Below are 19,601 nucleotides of genomic sequence, written 5' to 3'. Positions count from 1 at the left end.
AAATTCACAGCATTTTATTATAATAGTATTCTCATTATAATTGTTGTGTATATGACAGTCCCAGTCATAGTTATTAATATTCTGCATTGTTGTTTGTCCTGCTTGCGCTGCGTGCTGAAGAGATAATCACCGTAGTACTACAATGAAGCGCTTTACTGCAGCGCAACTCAACCAAATGCATCTTATACGAGATAAATAATATATACACAATATATATAAACCGGCTGAAATGTTTTGAAATCACTTGTACCCTACCTGATCGAAAAAATCCAGTTTTACACTCTGCCTGTGTCAATTTGAGTCTTGTTAAAGTTTTAAATCCCTGCCGCCAAGATGCTCCTCTGTCGGTCACGGATTATGAAAAGTAAAACTTAAATCTATAGGGGTGGTTGGATTTATTCACGCACGTTAAAATGTTTATATGAAGTTTCTTTCTTTTCAGATTCTTATTTACAGCATTATTTTAATAGGCTGTATATTAACTTATTGGGAGAAAACCGGTAGTTCTATTTGAAATCAGACCCCCATACAGCCAAAATGGCATGATCAAACACACAAATATTCGACTGTGAGATTGGTAATCGAATCAGGCTCCTCCTATCGAAGCATCGAATCTTCGACTATTCGGGGTCACCCCTACAAAAAATCCAGAAATATTCATAAAATATACAAATATTTTTATCATTTACTTTTTAAATATATATATATATATATATATTTAGTATATTTTTTAGCAATTTTTAGTTACAAAACAGATGAAGTATCAAAACCTTTTACATCCTTGCATCACTGCCAGAAATAAAATGAATTGATTCACAGTGGTTTCCCATTCTCTTGTGTGTAAGTGTGGTTCTCCCCTACAGCCAAGTGAATCACAAATGCTCAAATGAATCATTAAAAAGAGCCGGTTCAAAATTCATTTGGGAAATGAACATCTCAAAACCCTACAACAGCCCTCTGTGACTTCACATGGCTAATGCTAACCGCAGGCCACAACGTTATCGTTGTTGTATTGAAATGACTTAATCCCGTACACATCCTTCCCGCCAAAGCGAACACAAACAGCCAAGTGTGTTGACTCTGTGTGGGTGGCTTGAAGCTCCATCCAAACAGAACCTTTAGGAAAAAGAAACAGTCCATTAAGATGCCGCTCTGAGACGATGTTTGTATGGTTGTTTGAACAGGCCGAGGTATCGAAGAGTCATTCGAAGGTAGTCAGTGATCGTGGATCATCTCGTGTGCGGCCCGCGGGGCGTCTGGCTCTCTCTCGCACCACCATTTTGTTTGTTTTTTCTGCTGAATCTTGCTTTTCTCTCCCAATCTCGCTCTCTTCCTGGGCCTGGAGCTTGATTCGGTCTCCTGACAGATGGAGGAGGTTGAATCCCACAGTCTGGGATTGTCGTTGTTTTTCGCCCTTCCAGATGAACTATCCCACAATGCATCTGTTCTTGTTAGGAAGTGATCCTTTTACACTTGATGTTTTATTCCTGGTACATTTTTACACCGTTCTAGGTTCTGTCACCCCTAATTAAATCTTAACATCATCCATTAGTTGAGAGTCTATAAAACTGATCCGGATGTGTGTGAAACCTCTTTAATTCTTCTGGCACGGCGTTCCACTTCACCGCAAAGGACTTTTGAGGACTTCTTTGAGCTGAGAGCCAATGAAAAGATTCATTAGTGCTGCTTGCTAAGGCAAGAATCATCATTATTATTGATAATTCTTAGGGTTAGGGATTTGAACAAAGCCATAAATCATAGATTATCCCACACAGTTTCTTCTATAAGCAAGTTTCGCGCTAAAGATTTTTATTTTTACACTTTTATGCATTATTACTTATCTTTTGAACTGATAAATGCCTTTTGTAGGTGTCTAAAGAGTAGCACCCATTGCACCACTGAATGTTCAACAGGAAAATTTAATTAATTATTTGAATGTTGTTTGCATGTATTTTTCATAGATAAAATAATTTGATATTTTAATGTTTTTGCATAAATTAGATTTTACTAATACATTATTATTGTTATTATTATTATATTCACAGTGCATTTTATTGATTTACTTAAATATGTTTATGGTTTTTACTAGCAAATTATTATTAATATTGTTCATAAAAATAAAAATAATAATCAAAATAAATTTTATTGTAGTCTATTGTTAAAGTTTTTTTATATTTTTTTCACCACTAAATAATAATAACAATAATAATTTATTATTATTATTATTCACAGTGCATTTTATTGATTTATTTAAATGTGTTTACGGTTTTTACAAGTAAATTATCATTAATATTGTTTTATTAATAATAATAATAAAATTGTATTGTAGTCTATTGAGACTTTAACGTTATATTAAGTTTACATGTTTAAATGTTTACATAAATTATTCAAGATGTTTATATTTTTTCACCACTAAAATTATTATTATTATTAAAACAATATTAATATTAATATTATATTAATATTTTATTCACAGGTCCTGTTTGTAATTGTTGTTAAATTTATATTGTGTTTTTTTTTGTCAAATATTTATAATTTTTACTATACTACTACTAATAATAACAACAACAACAATAATAATAATAATATCCACAATGTATGTTTGTTGTAGTCTATTGTTAAATTGCTATTTTAATGTTTATCAATTATTTTTACTGTTAATTATTTACTAAATTATTTACTAAACTTTTATTATTATTGATAATACTTAGAATTTGTATTTTTATTGTAGTAGTATATTGATTATTAACTTGTTTAGCATTGTGTATTGTGTCAGAAATTAAGCATTAATTAATTATTTTTTGCATGTTTGCTATTGGTTACTTTAACAGTAAAATAATCTGTATATCATATCAGTCCATCTGTGAAAAATGAATATTAGTTGATCTCCAGCAAACACCTCTCTGATGTTCCATAAAATATATCAAAATGTAGTTCTTAATTGATTTATACAAGATTGTTTTCTCTTTATTTAGCTGCGTTTGTGCTGGTTCTGAAAGGCCGGCCGTGCTGCAAACGTAAGAATGACAGGTTGTAATTTCACACGTTTTATTGTCTGTCTGTCTGGTTCCCCTCTGTACTCCTGCGTGCCGTGTATCTGCAGACTAAATCACAGCTGTCAGCACAGCCTCTGTGCTGTAACATAAGCAGACTGTCCACACAGTTACGGGAGTATCGCAGAGAACCCAACACGCTCCTGCTCTCTGAGTCTCCAAAAGTCTTCTCAGGACAGGAGAGGGACAGAGGGAGGGAGGGGGGATGTTTGAGAGCGGTCGAGCCGATAGACAAAGACACAAGGAAGCTGCACTGCACCGGAGCGCAGAAGTCCAGAGTCAGCAACTTCTATTGATTAAAAACTAACCTTCCAGTTTCTCCGCTGCGCTTGCGGTGAGCTATAGAATTTAAACGAGCCGTACGCTAGAGCCTTCCACGCCGATGTCTGGGACATTTCCAACCAGAGTGAAGCCACTCAACCTCACATATCATTTCATTCCTCTTAACTACATTAGATCATCTACCAGATTAACCTGCTGGAGCATTATATGAAGCCTAGATGATAAAATAAACTATTAATGTATTCATTAATATTGCACATTATTATGTTATATAAATATATATATATCTATTCAAAAATAACCACAGTTATAATATATAGATATAATATGTGATATTTATGTATGCATGTGCGTGTGTGTATGGATTTATACATGAATACATAAATGCAGTAACAGTAATGTTTATTAAGTATTATAAGACATTACAATAGCTTTATGATGTCTTTTGAATATTTTAAAATGTATCATTTGTTTACAGACTTTATATAAAGTGTATTTGGAGGTATAGTGTATAATAATAAATAAAAAATACCTCATAGGCCTAAAAGTAACACTGAATATGAAGTTATGTGAATGTAGTGCATTATGAAAATATTCTAAATTATTTTTTTAATTATTAAATAATTATATAGTATTCACATATACCTTTAGTACAAGGTATCATATTGTACATGTTATATAACAAAAAAAAGAAAAATATTTTTTTATGAAGTGTTTATATAATACCTTATTAAAATATGCATATCATTATTTAAAATAAATAAAATTCACATATACATTTAGTGTAAGGTGTCATATGTATATATTGTAAAATATAAGAAATATTTACATATGAGGTGTATATATATATATAATGTAATCTGACAAAGAAAAAACGCTTTATGAAGCCATATATATATATATATATATATTCATTTATATATATATAAAATAATACAATATTTACATGCATGTGTGTATGTGTATATTATATACACACACCTTTATATGACATTATAAAAAATAATAAAATTAAAAAATCACTTTAAAGCCTATTTATATTATGCTTTATCACATTTTTCAAAATGTGTGCAGTTATTTAAAATAAGTAAAAATATGTAAATATTTAGCATGTCTATTTACACACTTTTATATGACATTATAAAAATAATAAATATGTACAAATATTTACACCTTTATATGACATTATAAAAAATAATAAAAACATAAAAAATACAATTAATAAGTAAATATTTAGCATGTCTTGTTCTCATGTTATGTATGTTAAGTATGTTATCTGAATATTATGATAATATATTTATATAAAATTATATTACAGAAATGTAAAGAATAGAACTTAAGTGTATATACAGTATAATGCATTAAAAATGCAAAATATCTTAATTGAATGCAAAATTATGTTTATTGAATCAAAGTTTAGTTATATAAAGTTATTTAAAGTTAGTTTCATAAAGTGTGCAATAATGATAGAAAACAAGAAACTGTGACTCTGGTGTGCAGTCTTGTGTTGTTATTAGAGGGCAGTCCTTCAGCGCTTTATTCTGATTGGCTGAAAACTCCGTGGGCTTAATTAATTACGGCTGCTGATTGGTGGACATCATGTGCGCATGATGAGCTGAGCGGTGGGAGGAGCGAGCGATTCACTGAACGCGTTGAATCAAAAGCTTGTGTATTTGCAGCGAGGGCCGGATGGGGCGGATCGCATCACGTCGCTCGGACAGAATGCCGGCCAGAAAGAGAATAGCAAGAAAGGAAGCAGGGAAAGAGGGATCAGAGAGGGACAGAAAGAAAGAGGGATAAGGGCCTTGCTAATGATAGTCACGTATACGCTGTCTGGTTGTCCCTGGCAACCAGACATGATGTAACACCAGGATGAACTTGAACTTGGTGGGAGGGGGGAAGCTGGAAAGGGGAGGGAAGAACGAAGGGAAAAAGTGGGCGAGCACCGAACAACACTTGCTCACTTGCTGGAAATGTGAACAATGGAGCACAGCAATCAATAAGCCCATTTCACTGAAGGATTACAGGGGTGCAGCGTGCTAACCTCACCACTCCAGTCCACAGACGGCCGTGTGGCGGAAAGCACTGCAGAGGCATTCAGAGAGAGGGAACAGATGGACAGGAACAGGAAGAGAAACAATGTTGTCGAGCTGAGCCCTCACAGAGTCAAGCACCGTCTTAAAACCTCACCACGCTGATACAAAAGTGACCCCATAAGAAAACAACAAGCGCTGTATGCTTTTCTGTTTGCCATTATAATACTGATACTATATGAATGACAGTTCTGGGGGTTATAATCAGTCTTAAACCTTCCAAAGAAGGTAAAAACAAAAGGATTGGGGGTCTTAGTTGACATGAAACTGCAGTCACAACTTTTATATATTTATTTTATTTTTATGTTTTGTTTTGGGTTTTTTTTTTTTTGCATTGTGGCATAGTTCAAAAGTGTGTATTCAGCCAGAAAAGAAATGTACGACAAGACCTGATTTTATCCTTTGAGAATTGATTGAATCATGAAAGTGGTCTTTATATGACAGGTGGTTGGAGAGGAGGGGTTAAAAATACATTTTGATTATAAAACATTTATTTTTAATTAACATGCACTGATGAATCTTGCACAATAACATCAGAAACATATTAAGAAAGTAAATAAGGTAAAAAGTAAGATGAAACTATTATTTTACATATTATCAAGCAGCATTTTTAAACAATGTTTTAGTAGCATTATCCATTTATATATGTGTGTATTTATATATACATAATAAATATGCACAGCACATATACATATATTATGCAAACAAAAACTTTTATTTTGGATGTGATTAATCGTGATTAATCGTTTGTATATATATATATATATATATATATATATATAATGATGGCAAAAATATATATAAAATATATATAGTTCACACACTGCTGATGACACTGATTGTTCATTGAAATCGTTGAACTTGCACTCCAGAGCTCACCGATCTGTTCCTCTCTGTGTTGTTACAGTGGTACCTGGGCTAAAGACTCCCGACACGGACCTGCCGCTCCCGAGGTCACACGACCACCCCCTCTGTCTCCCATGAGTACGACCCGCAAACATGTACACCAGTCTGAACAGAGAGAAGCCACTTGCTGCCCCAGTACCGGACAGACCCACAGCATGGCTCCAGCAGAACCCCGCCAAGCCCTGGAACAAGAGGAACCGACTCAATGCGCTTACACCCACTTACTATATATCTATATAGTCCATATGTATTCTTCCATATGTATGGTTTACATGCCTATATTCATATATAGTAGCTGTCCAGCTCTTCTGAGGGTGGAGCTCGAAAAAAAAAAAAGAAGAGCTTTCTTTTCTCGGAAACGTGCACGTTTATTTTTCTTTTGTTTGTTTTTGTTGTGTTTTTGGTTCACCCTCACAGATAGACGAGGAAAACGTAACATGACGCAATCAAAGAGCTTCCCGCTTCTGTGCCTGTGGTCTTAAAGTGAATTCTAAGGCGTTTCCAACGCAGTCTGTGGCCAAGGGTCGCAAACCCACAACCACCCGGAGGTCGGAGCTCTGCCTTTCAATCACTCGTGTTTTGACGGATCAATACGGTTTTCGTATCGGTGAACGTTGGAGGTTTCGCCTGGGTCAGATATGCCACCAGCTAAAAATCTCTATTGCGTCTGCTGGCCAGGACCATTTCCTCCCCTTTCCACCATCATCACCACCACCATCAACACCATGTCAGATCAAGAACTTTCAAGGACTCAACCAAACCCATTTTTTCAGTTGTTTTGTGTCATTTTGGGGCAGGCGATGAAGAAGTCATGAACGGTGATGTTTGATACCAGGTCATTTTACGGTATGCTAACAGGAGATCTCCCCACTTGGAGGCATGTTCATATTTTGTGTTTTTCGTACAAAAATCATCGCGATTCTTTCTAGTCTTCCTAAACCCCAGCGGAAGGTCTGTCACACACCAAGGGCCAAGTGAAGGTTCGATCTTCCATAAACTGCAAGAAAAGGTTAACCGTGAATACTGAATTGAGGAAAGTGCAATTTTGTTGGGTAGATGTTGGATTGTTAAATATCTTTGTAAGATAGATCGTTGAAGCGATTGTTGAAAAGTATATATATAAATATATATATTTTTCTTCCTAGTCCGTTCACACCTCCAGGACTCTAAAATATCGGGGTACAAAAAATAAAAAAAAACACGTAAAGAGGAAAATAGAACAAATAGCCTTGTGAGAAATAAGGGGAGCTGTAATTGATTTTTCTGTTGTTGTTTTTTATGTGTTTGTTTGCTTGTTCTTCGATTGTTAGCATTGTAGAGCAAATATCCCTTTAAGAAATATCAAAGTTTAAACAATCAATTTAGTTCATTTCCAAAACGCTACAGCAAATATTTTAATTTAACCGAGCACATAATGAAATACGTAAGAAAATTAGCCGTTTGCGAAATCATGAATGAAAAAATCGACTGTTTAAATGCGAACGCAAGAGGCGAAATACAGAACTAACTTCCTCGCGGACACTTTCGAAAGCGTCGTGCAAAAATGTGAAGATCCAGCTTCCCTCGCATGCAATTTTTGTTGTTTTTTGAGTTTTTGTTCGTTTCCTGTACGAAACATATATATATAAATATATACACTTACAGTCTCATCCACCGTCGATCAAAGCTCAGTAAAGTTTTTTTTTTTAAATTAAAGAAAATAATCTGCATGTTCTAGTCTTAGTGACAAATTTTTACATAGATTACGTAGAGTTAAAGTAGTGTGAAAAACATTGTAATCCCAACATCGGGCACTTGCCGATCAAGTATTTGTTTGGTCCTTTGAAAAAAGGGTATTTTTACTGCTGTTCTCACAATCAACCAGCTAAACATCTCTCAGACTCTTCTTAGGTTGTCGTAATTTCTATAAAGTCTCCCTTCCTCCTTTATTCCCGTCAGATCAATCGTTTTCATATGTACGCACTTCATCGTCCCTTTTCCAACTGCACGAACAATTCCACATCGATGTGCCTTGAGCGATGGTCTAGTTCTGAGTTATTGCACAAGTTGTAATGTGGAGATGTGAATATTTTTTGACCTTATCACCCCACCTTCCACATGTAGTCATTTGGAGAGAGTCAAATTAGTGCTAATTGATAATACACAGTATTGCTCTCCATTTAACTACATATCGCCACTTTCGGTCGTCCGTTGCTTCGAAAGTCCCATCGTTTACACTTCAATCAGTTGAAAGTCAATCATTCGCCCAAGAAAATGCGTAACGCGAAGGTTTTTGTGTCATCGTGCCCTTTTTTCTCCGATTTAACAGTAGTGTATTGATATTTATGGATGTTGCTGCAATTTCTAAATGACGACTACTTCTTCTTTTTTCGGTCTTCCTGGATTTGTTTTCGTTCCCAGAGATGAATAATGAGGAAAAGATTAATATGCAATACTTGCTTGCACTCATGTAGTCATTTTTTATTTTTTTTTTACCACCAAAGTGATCACTTGACAGGTCAAGTGGCTGAACGTCAGTGTGTTTTTCATGCCCATGACACGAGAAAACGCCATTGATCAGCCTAACTTGGGTTTCACACAAACAATCATCAATGTTTTCGCATACTTTGTGTTTTTTCGGGCAATCAACCAAGCCTTAAAAACGAGGAAACTTCCTTTCCATCACAAACACACAAAAGCGAACACGTCCAGGACAAAAAATATGCCCAGTTTTTGTACATTTTGACAAAGTTCCGTGTTATATTAATTGTTTACCTGTTTATTTTCTATTGCATACATCATTTAAGAAAAAAAAAAAACGAATTATGGGGACGAATTTCCCAGGCATATGATGTGATGGTTTAGTAGTTACACTTGTGTGGGGGTTTTTTTTAGCGTGATTTTTTTGTCATTGTCCTTGCCTACCCTTTAGAAATGAGTTGGGCATTACTTTCTTAATCGTCTGCACTAAATATAAAGTAATGACAATTGTGATAATTGAGAAAAAAATACAGAAAAAAAAAAAGCTTCCAGGGCTTAAAAGAGCGAAGGGAAACACGATTGCACGGATATTTTTTTTTTTGTCACAAAAACCTTGTTTCGAGCAGCCTGGCATCTAATCAGCGAGATTGGCTGTGTGTGTAAGATAATGACAAAATTGCACCCTTTTTAAAGAAAGAAAAAAAGAGAAAAAGAATTTCAAGCAATAGTTTGGGCAGTCTGTTTTGTTCTCGTGTTGTGTGTGTAATTTAGTTTTTTGGTACAACGTTGGAGAAGACGCTGGAGAAGCGAACAAACCGAATCGATTAGATACGAGAGTTAGGGCGGACGCACCCGAGTATGGGAGATTTGATGTTTGTATATTGTATAGTTTTATTAATTACACTGATTTTAAAGCTGCCCTATTTTATAATGCAGGACTTTTGTAACATTGATTAAATGAGGAAAAACTAGTGTTGTGAATTTTCTGATTGTTTGTATTAAGGCCACATAAATATAACTGGTTTTGTTTGTCCTCTGAGGAACTGGATTTAAGTTGAAAACTTCCTGTTTCCTGTTTTTTGTTTTCTTTTTGCTTTCCTTTTTGTATGTATTTAAGGACTTATTTCTTCTTCGATGGTATAGAAGTACTCCTATACTTGAAAAGTGTAGGATGCCGAGGTGAAAGCCCCATTGTAAATGGATGTTACAAGTATGCTGTATGTTTTGAAGGTTATTTGTTGCATCAGTGTTGATGAAGCTAAATCTAGATAATTCTGAGGATGTTGGTAAGAAGAGAGCGTTTTTATGCATTTTAAAATTAGTTTTAGGCAGAAGACAATGACATAGACAGCCAAAGGATGCCCCTATTATAAATTAATCTAGGCATCTTTTTGTGTTCACCATTCCATGCAGGAAAATAAACCGCTTGATATGCAGCATGATTCTTTTTTCTTTTCAGCTTCTTCATCTTTCTTCCACCGCCCACCAGCACACACAGAGACACTCGAGCAACGTTAAATGACGAGAAGGTCGGTCACGATGCGCCGTCGATAAAGCCATTCCTCACTCGATTCTACATTTCATGTGAAAGCGAGGCCCTCAGGTCACATAACTCGCACGAAGATCGCTTGATGGTGGTTTAAAACACTGAAAAGACATACAATTACGCAAAAAAAGGAAGAACTTTGACTTTTCTTGAGGATAAAGGGACGATGGTCAAAAATAAGGACATTTTGAGTCCTGCATGTCGTCAGCTTTCCCATCCCATTTTGTCATTTTTCAGTTTGGTCTTTTTTTGTTCACACAGATTACATAAAGTATTACAAATAATTTGTGGCATTTTATCAAAATCTTAACATTCTATACTTTTAGTGATATTTTAAAGGGATAGTTCTCCCAGAAATGGAAATTGTCATCATTTACCCTCATGTTGTTCCAAACGTGTATGAGTTTCGTTCTTCTGTTGAACACCAAAGAAGATATTTTTAAAAATGTTGACGGTACCCATTGACTTCCATAGTATAGAAAAAACACTATGGAAATCAATGGCTACCGTCAACTGTTCATACATTTTTGGGTGAACTATCCCTTTAATACTTTCATTAATGATAGCATCAATTTCATGCTAGTCCTAAAACAGGGTTGAATAAAGGCCCCGCAGGCCTTTATCATTTTTATGTACCCATTTTTGTGGGCCTTCTTGTTGTATCGCTTATATTCATTTGAGGCGGGAACCAAGCATTGGATGGTTTAAGGCAGAAATACGGCTTATATCAGGGTACTATTCAATCGTGAGACATTTTAAAGTCTAAAAAAACCAAAAACACAATAATTGAATCAAGTATGCGGCCATTCATTGAAATAAAGAACTACAGATCTGACTACAGGTACACATTTTTTTGTTACGCTAAACACCCATGTTTCACTTTCGGGAGTCGATTTGCAGAACTGGGCCTGATGAGGAGCTTAAAGAGCCTGGGTTGACCTTCAGGGGCCCATCATATGGATAAACGTGTTGTCAGGTTCACTATACCATGAATTTAACCCCATCATGCACCAGTGGCAGGTGGCTTAACTGCACCAAACGGTATCATTACACGGTGCTAAATCTTGCTGATAAAGTGGAGGCTAACTGGAAACGACCCTGCTTTCTGATAGCATAGCAGCGTAATCCGCATGAGAACTATGCACTGACGACACGCTAATCTAATCAGAGTCTGGTACTTGCACTTTTGCCTTCCTCGTTTTTTAAGAACTTGTATCGCAATCAAAGAAATAATGGAACTAAAAGCAAACCAGCATTTTACCTGATGTATTTAAGATCAAATGTAGTGCCTGTGAAAAACTGTATTATATAGCTCTCTGAATATCAAACCAGTTAACAGTTTGTAATCGTTTCTGTTTTCTCAACACCACTAGCCTTTTCTGATTATAGCTGTTCAGTAACCACACTCTATAAACTGCATGCGCCTCCATAACCAACTGTTATAAATGTGACTAGATGATCTAACCCAACTCTGCTACCAGTCAAAATCCTCCAAGATGCTTCTCCAATTCATTCCGTTTACTTGTTCCCAACCAGTTTCACCGTAGTATAATTGCATAGTGAAGTCAAGGATATACGTCTACAAAAACATAGCGTCCACCTAAATTCTGGTCCATGTCCTGCTGTAGCCCTCAGTATCTCCATTATCTCCAACAACAATCATGAAGGTCTGTGTTTCCTCGTGTGTTCTCACACTAGACAATCGATACTCAGTGGAACTGGCATCTTCTTGCTGTAGGTGCAATTCACAACATCTCTGGAGTTCTGAAGTGAAATACGAAAGGCTCTTTGATGGGGATGAGAATCGTGAAGAACGAATCTGATTCCTTAATGGTTCCTTTAACGATTCTATTAGTGGTTTTAGGGAATAAATATTTGGAAAAAAAGAAAAGAAATGCAATTCCATTGCCAAATGATATGATTTCGAAAATAAATGTATTATTTATTTAATAAATAAATGCAATCTAATAATTGGGCTTTATATTTGATAAAATATTACTGATAAACGCATAATGTTTGTTTTTAGCCACAAATCGTCATTGAAACAAGCAGTCAGCAACTACAGTACACCATAGTCATTATACACTATTTGCGCTGTTTTGGTTCACTGAAGAGATCCGACTCAATGGAGTCATTCTTTTAAGAATCGGACTACACTGATGTTGAGCTGTGTATTTTTGATTCATTAAAAGACGTGACTCAAAGAGTCGTTCGTTCGATAATCAGAGTACACTTTTCGGGCTTTACTAAAAAGAACTGATTCAAAAAAGTATCTTTTGGAAATTGGACTTCACTGGTCGTGCTAAATATTTTTGATTCAAGCCCTGGTTTGAAAAATCATTTGTTCGGGAGTCAAATTCCACTAGTGTGGATTCACTAAAAATAATCGACTTACATTCGGAATTTAGTAGTGGTGTTGCAGTGTCACCGAAGTACGATATTCGTTCTTTGTCGGCAGAAGAATGTACACGTGAGAACCGTTAATGGAACCAAGTGAGTTTTAGGAGGTCCTCGAAAGAGATGTTTGACTTCGAGCCAACTAAAGGGTAGGATTCAAATATCGAGTGTGGACTCGAAGGACTCGAAAATAATAGTTTGCAAACCAGGACCATCAAATCCAACCCCAAGGAAAAGAGGTCTTCTAGCAATCAATAATATCCATAAACCGAAACACACAGCAAATGGTTACGATTAAAGTGTTTCCTCTTTGTTTAAACTTATTAATAAATATCTTAAGGACGTGCTGTACCACATTTTTTGGAAACAGATGTGATTGTGCGTATAGTCTGAGGACGTTCAACAAAGTTCTGCTAGACCCCTTCTGTTGAAAATTAACCAACACTGCGGCCCTACTCGTAAAGAAGACAATCGCGGTGGTTAGTGTAAATCTCCGGCGTGATGTTACAAGACCCCTGCAACCAGCTCCACCACTCCAAATCTTTATGTCCATCATCATCCTTCGTATATCCAACCCCATCTTGTGAGAAAACGTAACTATTTTACAAAGCGGCGATTTTATGAAAAAGTACGCAAGACGGTTCAGCTGAGGAAGTAGGAAGGTTGTGCGAAAATGTACATCCGTACCAATTCGCCGAAGCGTAAAATAGTTACGAATTGCCACTAGAGTGTTGGTATCTCATACAGCTCCATCTCACATCGCAGAATCACCGTATACATACTTACGTTTTAGATACAATCTAAAAAGAAAATACAAAAAAATAAATAAAACCTTGTGCCTATAATACATTTCCTGAAGAAAACTTCATGTTGTATTGGTACCAGCTCCATAACTAGTTCCACGGAGCTTCTGTATTTGAGCTGTGAATGACTTTGTTTGCTTTTCGGTTCTTACTCTGAACTTTTTTCCTTGTTTTTTCTGTGTAGTGACATTGCCCCTTTCTCTTGGAGCCATTAGTGTCCACCTCCATTGACTCAATTACTAAAAGCAAGATGTGCATTTCCTATGCAACGAGAAATGAGAGAAAAAAAGAAACCGAAATAAAAGACGCTAATGCTGTACACCTCCGTGTCTGGCTTCATTCCTTCACAGGTTCCAACTAATCGCCGTCAAAACCGCCTCGCTTCTCTTTATACGAGGCGTTTAGAATGAGTTACTGATGTGGATGGTTTGATGAGTACAAAGTGTGCAGTGTGTTGGCAGGCTTTAAGAGATGTTGTGTGTAATCCAGGCACTTTGTGGTTAGTTTGCTGATGCCAGCTGTCTGAGCGCAGATGGAGGCCTGGGCCGCACTGCCGGCGTTCTCGCTTATATGCTGGTGTCTCGTGTTCATGCCTCGTTTGATGTTGAAGTGCCCCGTGGCCTGCTCTCTGAGAGCTGGTTACGGCTCGAGGAAGTGGAATGAAGGCACGCTCAGCACACGAGCTCATCGATACCTTGAGAACGAAATAATATATAACATTACGTTTTAATCAGGAAGTGATGTAAACGTTTACTCTGAGAGCGTTTAACGCAAATGAACTCTCGCAAAGAGGCGATTCAAATTGGAGTGGTTCAAAACAAGCCGCCATTATGCTACCGTGTCCTAAATGGTTGCCAGAGTTTATATGTTGTTCCGAGAGAATATCTGTTATATCTGCATCAGTGGAATCATAGTAACAGCATCAACAAAGTCATGGGACATCAAGGTAAAGGTAACTATTTAAAAAAATGTAATAAATCAACTACTATATTACAAATACTACTTTACTATAAATTTACAACTATATTTCCAGTGTTCATTTCAACTACTATTATTTATTATTTATTCGTAACTATTTTTCCAAAACATTTTTTGTACTTGAAATAAAGCTGAAATAAAGTCACATAAAAATGTAATGAATGGAATAAAAATTTAATAAGTTAAATAAGTATTGAAACGGAAAAACTAAACAGAAATGTTGCCCCGGCAACTAACTAAAATAAGTTTACTTTGAAGTATTACAATTACTAAAATGAAAAATACAAATAAAATAAATAAATAAAAAAGCCAAATAGAAATATTAAAAAACGACTAATAAAAATGACAAAAGCACATAACATGACTAAAGCTTAACTAAAATTAAAACTAAAGCTAATTTAAAATATTAATAACAACTATATATAAATAATAATATAAATAATGCTAAACTCACTTTAAGACATTAAAATATTTTTTTAAATAATTTGACTAAATCAAAGTATTTTAATTAAAACTGTTATTGACCAAAACATGGAAAAACAATCCAAGATATTAAAAACAATGCACTAAATTATAGATTTAAAAAAGGGGGAAAAAATGTATTAATTTTAAAAGAGGCTAAAATGAATGACATGATAAATATTCACAAAATGTAAAGGACATATTCATATAAAACTATGACAACAGCAATAAATTATATATAAAAAATGAATACTGCACATATATTACAGATGTGTTTGGAATCAGGTTTGTAAAATGTCTAAATTGGATATGAAGAAGATTGAAGAAGACTTGTGTTATTCTGGTTTCTACATGGCTCAGATCCCGTCTTTTTTTCTTCTTGTTCTTCTTTTGTTTTATTGTCCCCCAGGCAAAAACCTCAGTCAGATCGCTTAGAAATGTAACACAATACTTCTAAACTTACAATTTGAGGTATCTGTAGTACGAAAGTTATGCAACACAGTTTAATATTTAATGAGCAATAGTAACAATGATGCTATCCTTAGCAAACACCGCTAATACCCAACACTGTAGTTTACAGCATATGTTTTGAAAACACACTATATGTAAGAAGAAAACGTAATGGCACCCAAAGAAAGAATTCCCGCTCTTTTACAGCACAGCTGACACATGACTGACGTGAACTGACTTTTATTTGCGGTCACAAGCGCCTTAATTAATGCAGGTTTGTGATGCCGTCACCCCGGCAGAGCTGCTGACCGTACCTCTACCTCTCGCTCACTTTCCCTGAGAAGTGGTGTGACAGTGAACTTGGATTCCCTCAAGGGAATGGTGCAAGCGAAGGATTGGGTTACAGGGCGAGAGACAATCCCGAGACGAAACCGCAAGAGGCCCCGTGAATAATGCACAAGCAACACAGGGCTTCGGGTTTCCTTGCCGGGATCGGCCCGTCGTGCGAGACGCGCACACACCTGATCCCACGAGGGGCAAAAGGTCAGGAGGTTAAGGCCTTCAGTGTGAAAGTCACTGCTACAGGAACACCTCAGGTGAACAGACATGTACGTAATCACTTTCTAGTATGCATACTTGTATGACACTCTGACAGGCCAGACAGACACCTCAACTGAGATGAGTGACAAACCAACCATGGTTTTGCTACACTAACCACAGTTTAACCATGGTATTTGTAGTAAAACTGTAGTTATACAAATGGTAATAAATACACCAAAAAACATGGTTACTACACTTTTGCTATAATAACACCATGGTTCATTTTCGTAAGGGTGAAACTTCTTGTTTTTATTTCTGAATTAAAAGTGTGTTTTTACTACAGTGAATGTAGTGATGAATTATGACATATATAACTCTGTCATACTATAAATTACGTGCGTGCGTTTTCAATTTATTCCTATGGAAGTTGAGCTTAAACGCTCGCACGGTGCATTATAGGATTGAATGCAGCGTGGAGAAAGCATTGTGAGTGGCTGAGAGTGGCAAAAAGGTTGGGCATTCCTCGACTTTATGCAAATATTAAGCGAAAAAAGAAGAGGAAGAAACGCAAACAGGGTATGAACATAGTTTTCAGAGGCGTGCTCTGCCCTAAAGTTGACACGCCCCAAAGCAGTGGCATTGTAGAGTTGTCAGTGGCACTGAGCGCAGATTTGACGCTGTAGTGGAAACGCACCGTTAACGACTCAAGGAATCATTCATTCACACGATTCGTTCAAAACACTGATCAATAAGAAACAAAACAAGTAGCTGCCTTCATGAGCAAGTCATAGTTCATCTACCAATTCGTTCGAAATTCCTATTCAGCTAGGAACGACACAGTAGTCAGTACGTTTACATGGACAACAATATTCAGATTTTAATGCGATTAAGACAATACTCTGATTAAGAATCTACCATGTAAATGGACAACAATATTCAGATTTTAATGCGATTAAGACAATACTCTGATTAAGAATCTACAAAGTAAAAAGAGATTTTTGATTACCTTAATCCGGCTAAAGTCATACTCGAAGTAAACACAAATCGAATGAAGACGTGGAGTATTCCTATTTTAGTCGCATTATCGAAGTGCAGTATAGACATGTATACGCCTTAATCACACTATTACCGTTGTGTAGGACTTTTCGCCGCATTTTGTGACATGATACACACATGGCACTGGTCAACCGTTTGTTGGCAAACAAAAGAGCATGGCTTCAACAACGCCATCGTCTGTTTGCACGTATAGCATGACAAATAATTAACTGCACTTGAAGCTTTCGTAAAATTAAAAATGAAACACCCAAAACTGTATATGGCATCATAACGAAGACGAACTATGTTTATATGTGAAATTCCGGAGGGGACGTCAGATGGCGTTTCGTGGGGACGTAATGACGTGTGCCATTAATCAATCTATGAACTATAACATGTAAAACGGGAATATGAAAGGAATATTCTAAAAGCAACTCATGTAAACACCTTAATCATAATATTGTCTTATTTAGAATAAGGTATATAATTAGATTACTAATGTCCATGTAAATGCAGTCTGTTACTGTGTAATGAGTGACTAATCAGATTATTCATAAATCAATTTGTTCAAATACACTTATTCATTCAGCAAAGAAACAAGTTGGACATCTTTATGAGCGAGTCATTGATTCATTCACTCAACCGATTCATTCAAAAGCAATGAACAAAACACCATTACTTTGTGTTTTGATTGGTGATATAGACATTATGATATAGATTATCTCTAAATAGAATTTGTTAAGCGTTATATATAATATTAGTTTGAATTAGTTTAGTTTGAATTGAATTAATTAAATTATTATAAAGTAATACAAAATGTTGGTTAGTGTAGCTAGGTCTATAATGGTCAAAAACCAAAAAATAAGAAGGTACGAAGATATTCTTAAAATTACTTTTTATTTCTAAAACTTAAAGTTAAGATGCAGTTGAAATAATTGTATTATTTTTATTATTTTTAAAATGAATTTAACTTATTTTTATGTATTTTATTTAAATACCTTTTGTAATGTCAAAATAAAATAAATACGAACAAATAAATAAATAATACTATATAACTATAACTATATTATTATTATTATAAGTATATTACTGTATAAGGCTGTATGCAAACAGCTTCAGCCACCAGAAACCAGAATTTTACCTGGAAAATTGTTAAGTCTGGTCATGTCAATACTGACACAGCGGACAAACGTTATGAATGCATCGACTACGATTCCTTTCCTCTCTCTCCTCCTCCTCTCATATTTTGCAGGGTGTGCAGCCCAGCGCCTCATTAAAACCATAGATCATAAATTGAACACTGACTTAGAGGGGCTAATCTGGGATTTAGAAGCCATTCAGTGAAAAAAGATAATTAATTTCACTCACATTCGCCAACCACATACTGGGTGAAGAGCTTAGTGAAGATGCACATGAATTAGAGCAAGTCTTTAGAAAGTTCTAGGTAATCCCGTGCAAAACGACTTTGGGAACGGTGTTGTTGACATGGTTGACCGCGGCCTCCGAGCAGGACCGCTTCACACACATTAATGCCGTGAATGAACTGAATGCAGCGTAAAAAAGAGGCATATTGAAAAAATAACTTTTCACTGCATTTTGCGACAGGACACACACACAGCAGTGCTCAACCGTTTGACGGCAAATAAAAGAGCATGGCTTTAACAACGCCATCGTCTGTTTGCACGTATAGCATGACAAATAATTAACTGCACTTGAAGCTTTCGTAAAATTAAAAATGAAACACCCAAAACTGTATATGGCATCATAACGAAGACGAACTATGTTTATATGTGAAATTCCGGAGGGGACGTCAGATGGCGTTTCGTGGGGACGTAATGACGTGTGCCATTAATCAATCTATGAACTATAACATGTAAAACGGGAATATGAAAGGAATATTCTAAAAGCAACTCATGTAAACACCTTAATCATAATATTGTCTTATTTAGAATAAGGTATATAATTAGATTACTAATGTCCATGTAAATGCAGTCTGTTACTGTGTAATGAGTGACTAATCAGATTATTCATAAATCAATTTGTTCAAATACACTTATTCATTCAGCAAAGAAACAAGTTGGACATCTTTATGAGCGAGTCATTGATTCATTCACTCAACCGATTCATTCAAAAGCAATGAACAAAACACCATTACTTTGTGTTTTGATTGGTGATATAGACATTATGATATAGATTATCTCTAAATAGAATTTGTTAAGCGTTATATATAATATTAGTTTGAATTAGTTTAGTTTGAATTGAATTAATTAAATTATTATAAAGTAATACAAAATGTTGGTTAGTGTAGCTAGGTCTATAATGGTCAAAAACCAAAAAATAAGAAGGTACGAAGATATTCTTAAAATTACTTTTTATTTCTAAAACTTAAAGTTAAGATGCAGTTGAAATAATTGTATTATTTTTATTATTTTTAAAATGAATTTAACTTATTTTTATGTATTTTATTTAAATACCTTTTGTAATGTCAAAATAAAATAAATACGAACAAATAAATAAATAATACTATATAACTATAACTATATTATTATTATTATAAGTATATTACTGTATAAGGCTGTATGCAAACAGCTTCAGC

At 35.3% G+C, this 19,601-nt stretch overlaps 1 protein-coding gene across 4 annotated transcripts in view; it reads left to right on the top strand.

The window, feature by feature from the left end:
* Positions 1-9,338, top strand: part of nfia (nuclear factor I/A) — a 205,484-nt gene extending 196,146 nt beyond the window's left edge. For all 4 annotated transcript variants that reach the window (XM_016462198.1, XM_016462196.1, XM_016462195.1 and 1 more), the window contains one exon: positions 6,336-9,338. In XM_016462198.1, the coding sequence (XP_016317684.1) occupies positions 6,336-6,350 (15 nt within the window). In that variant the 3' untranslated portion in view covers positions 6,351-9,338. The remainder of the gene's footprint in view (positions 1-6,335) is intronic.
* Positions 9,339-19,601: the final 10,263 nt, after the last annotated feature.

Source organism: Sinocyclocheilus anshuiensis, unplaced genomic scaffold (genome assembly GCF_001515605.1).
Source record: "Sinocyclocheilus anshuiensis isolate Anshui unplaced genomic scaffold, SAMN03320099.WGS_v1.1 scaffold560, whole genome shotgun sequence".
Taxonomy (NCBI): Eukaryota; Metazoa; Chordata; class Actinopteri; order Cypriniformes; family Cyprinidae; genus Sinocyclocheilus; species Sinocyclocheilus anshuiensis.
This window is presented reverse-complemented; position numbering and strand designations above follow the sequence as displayed.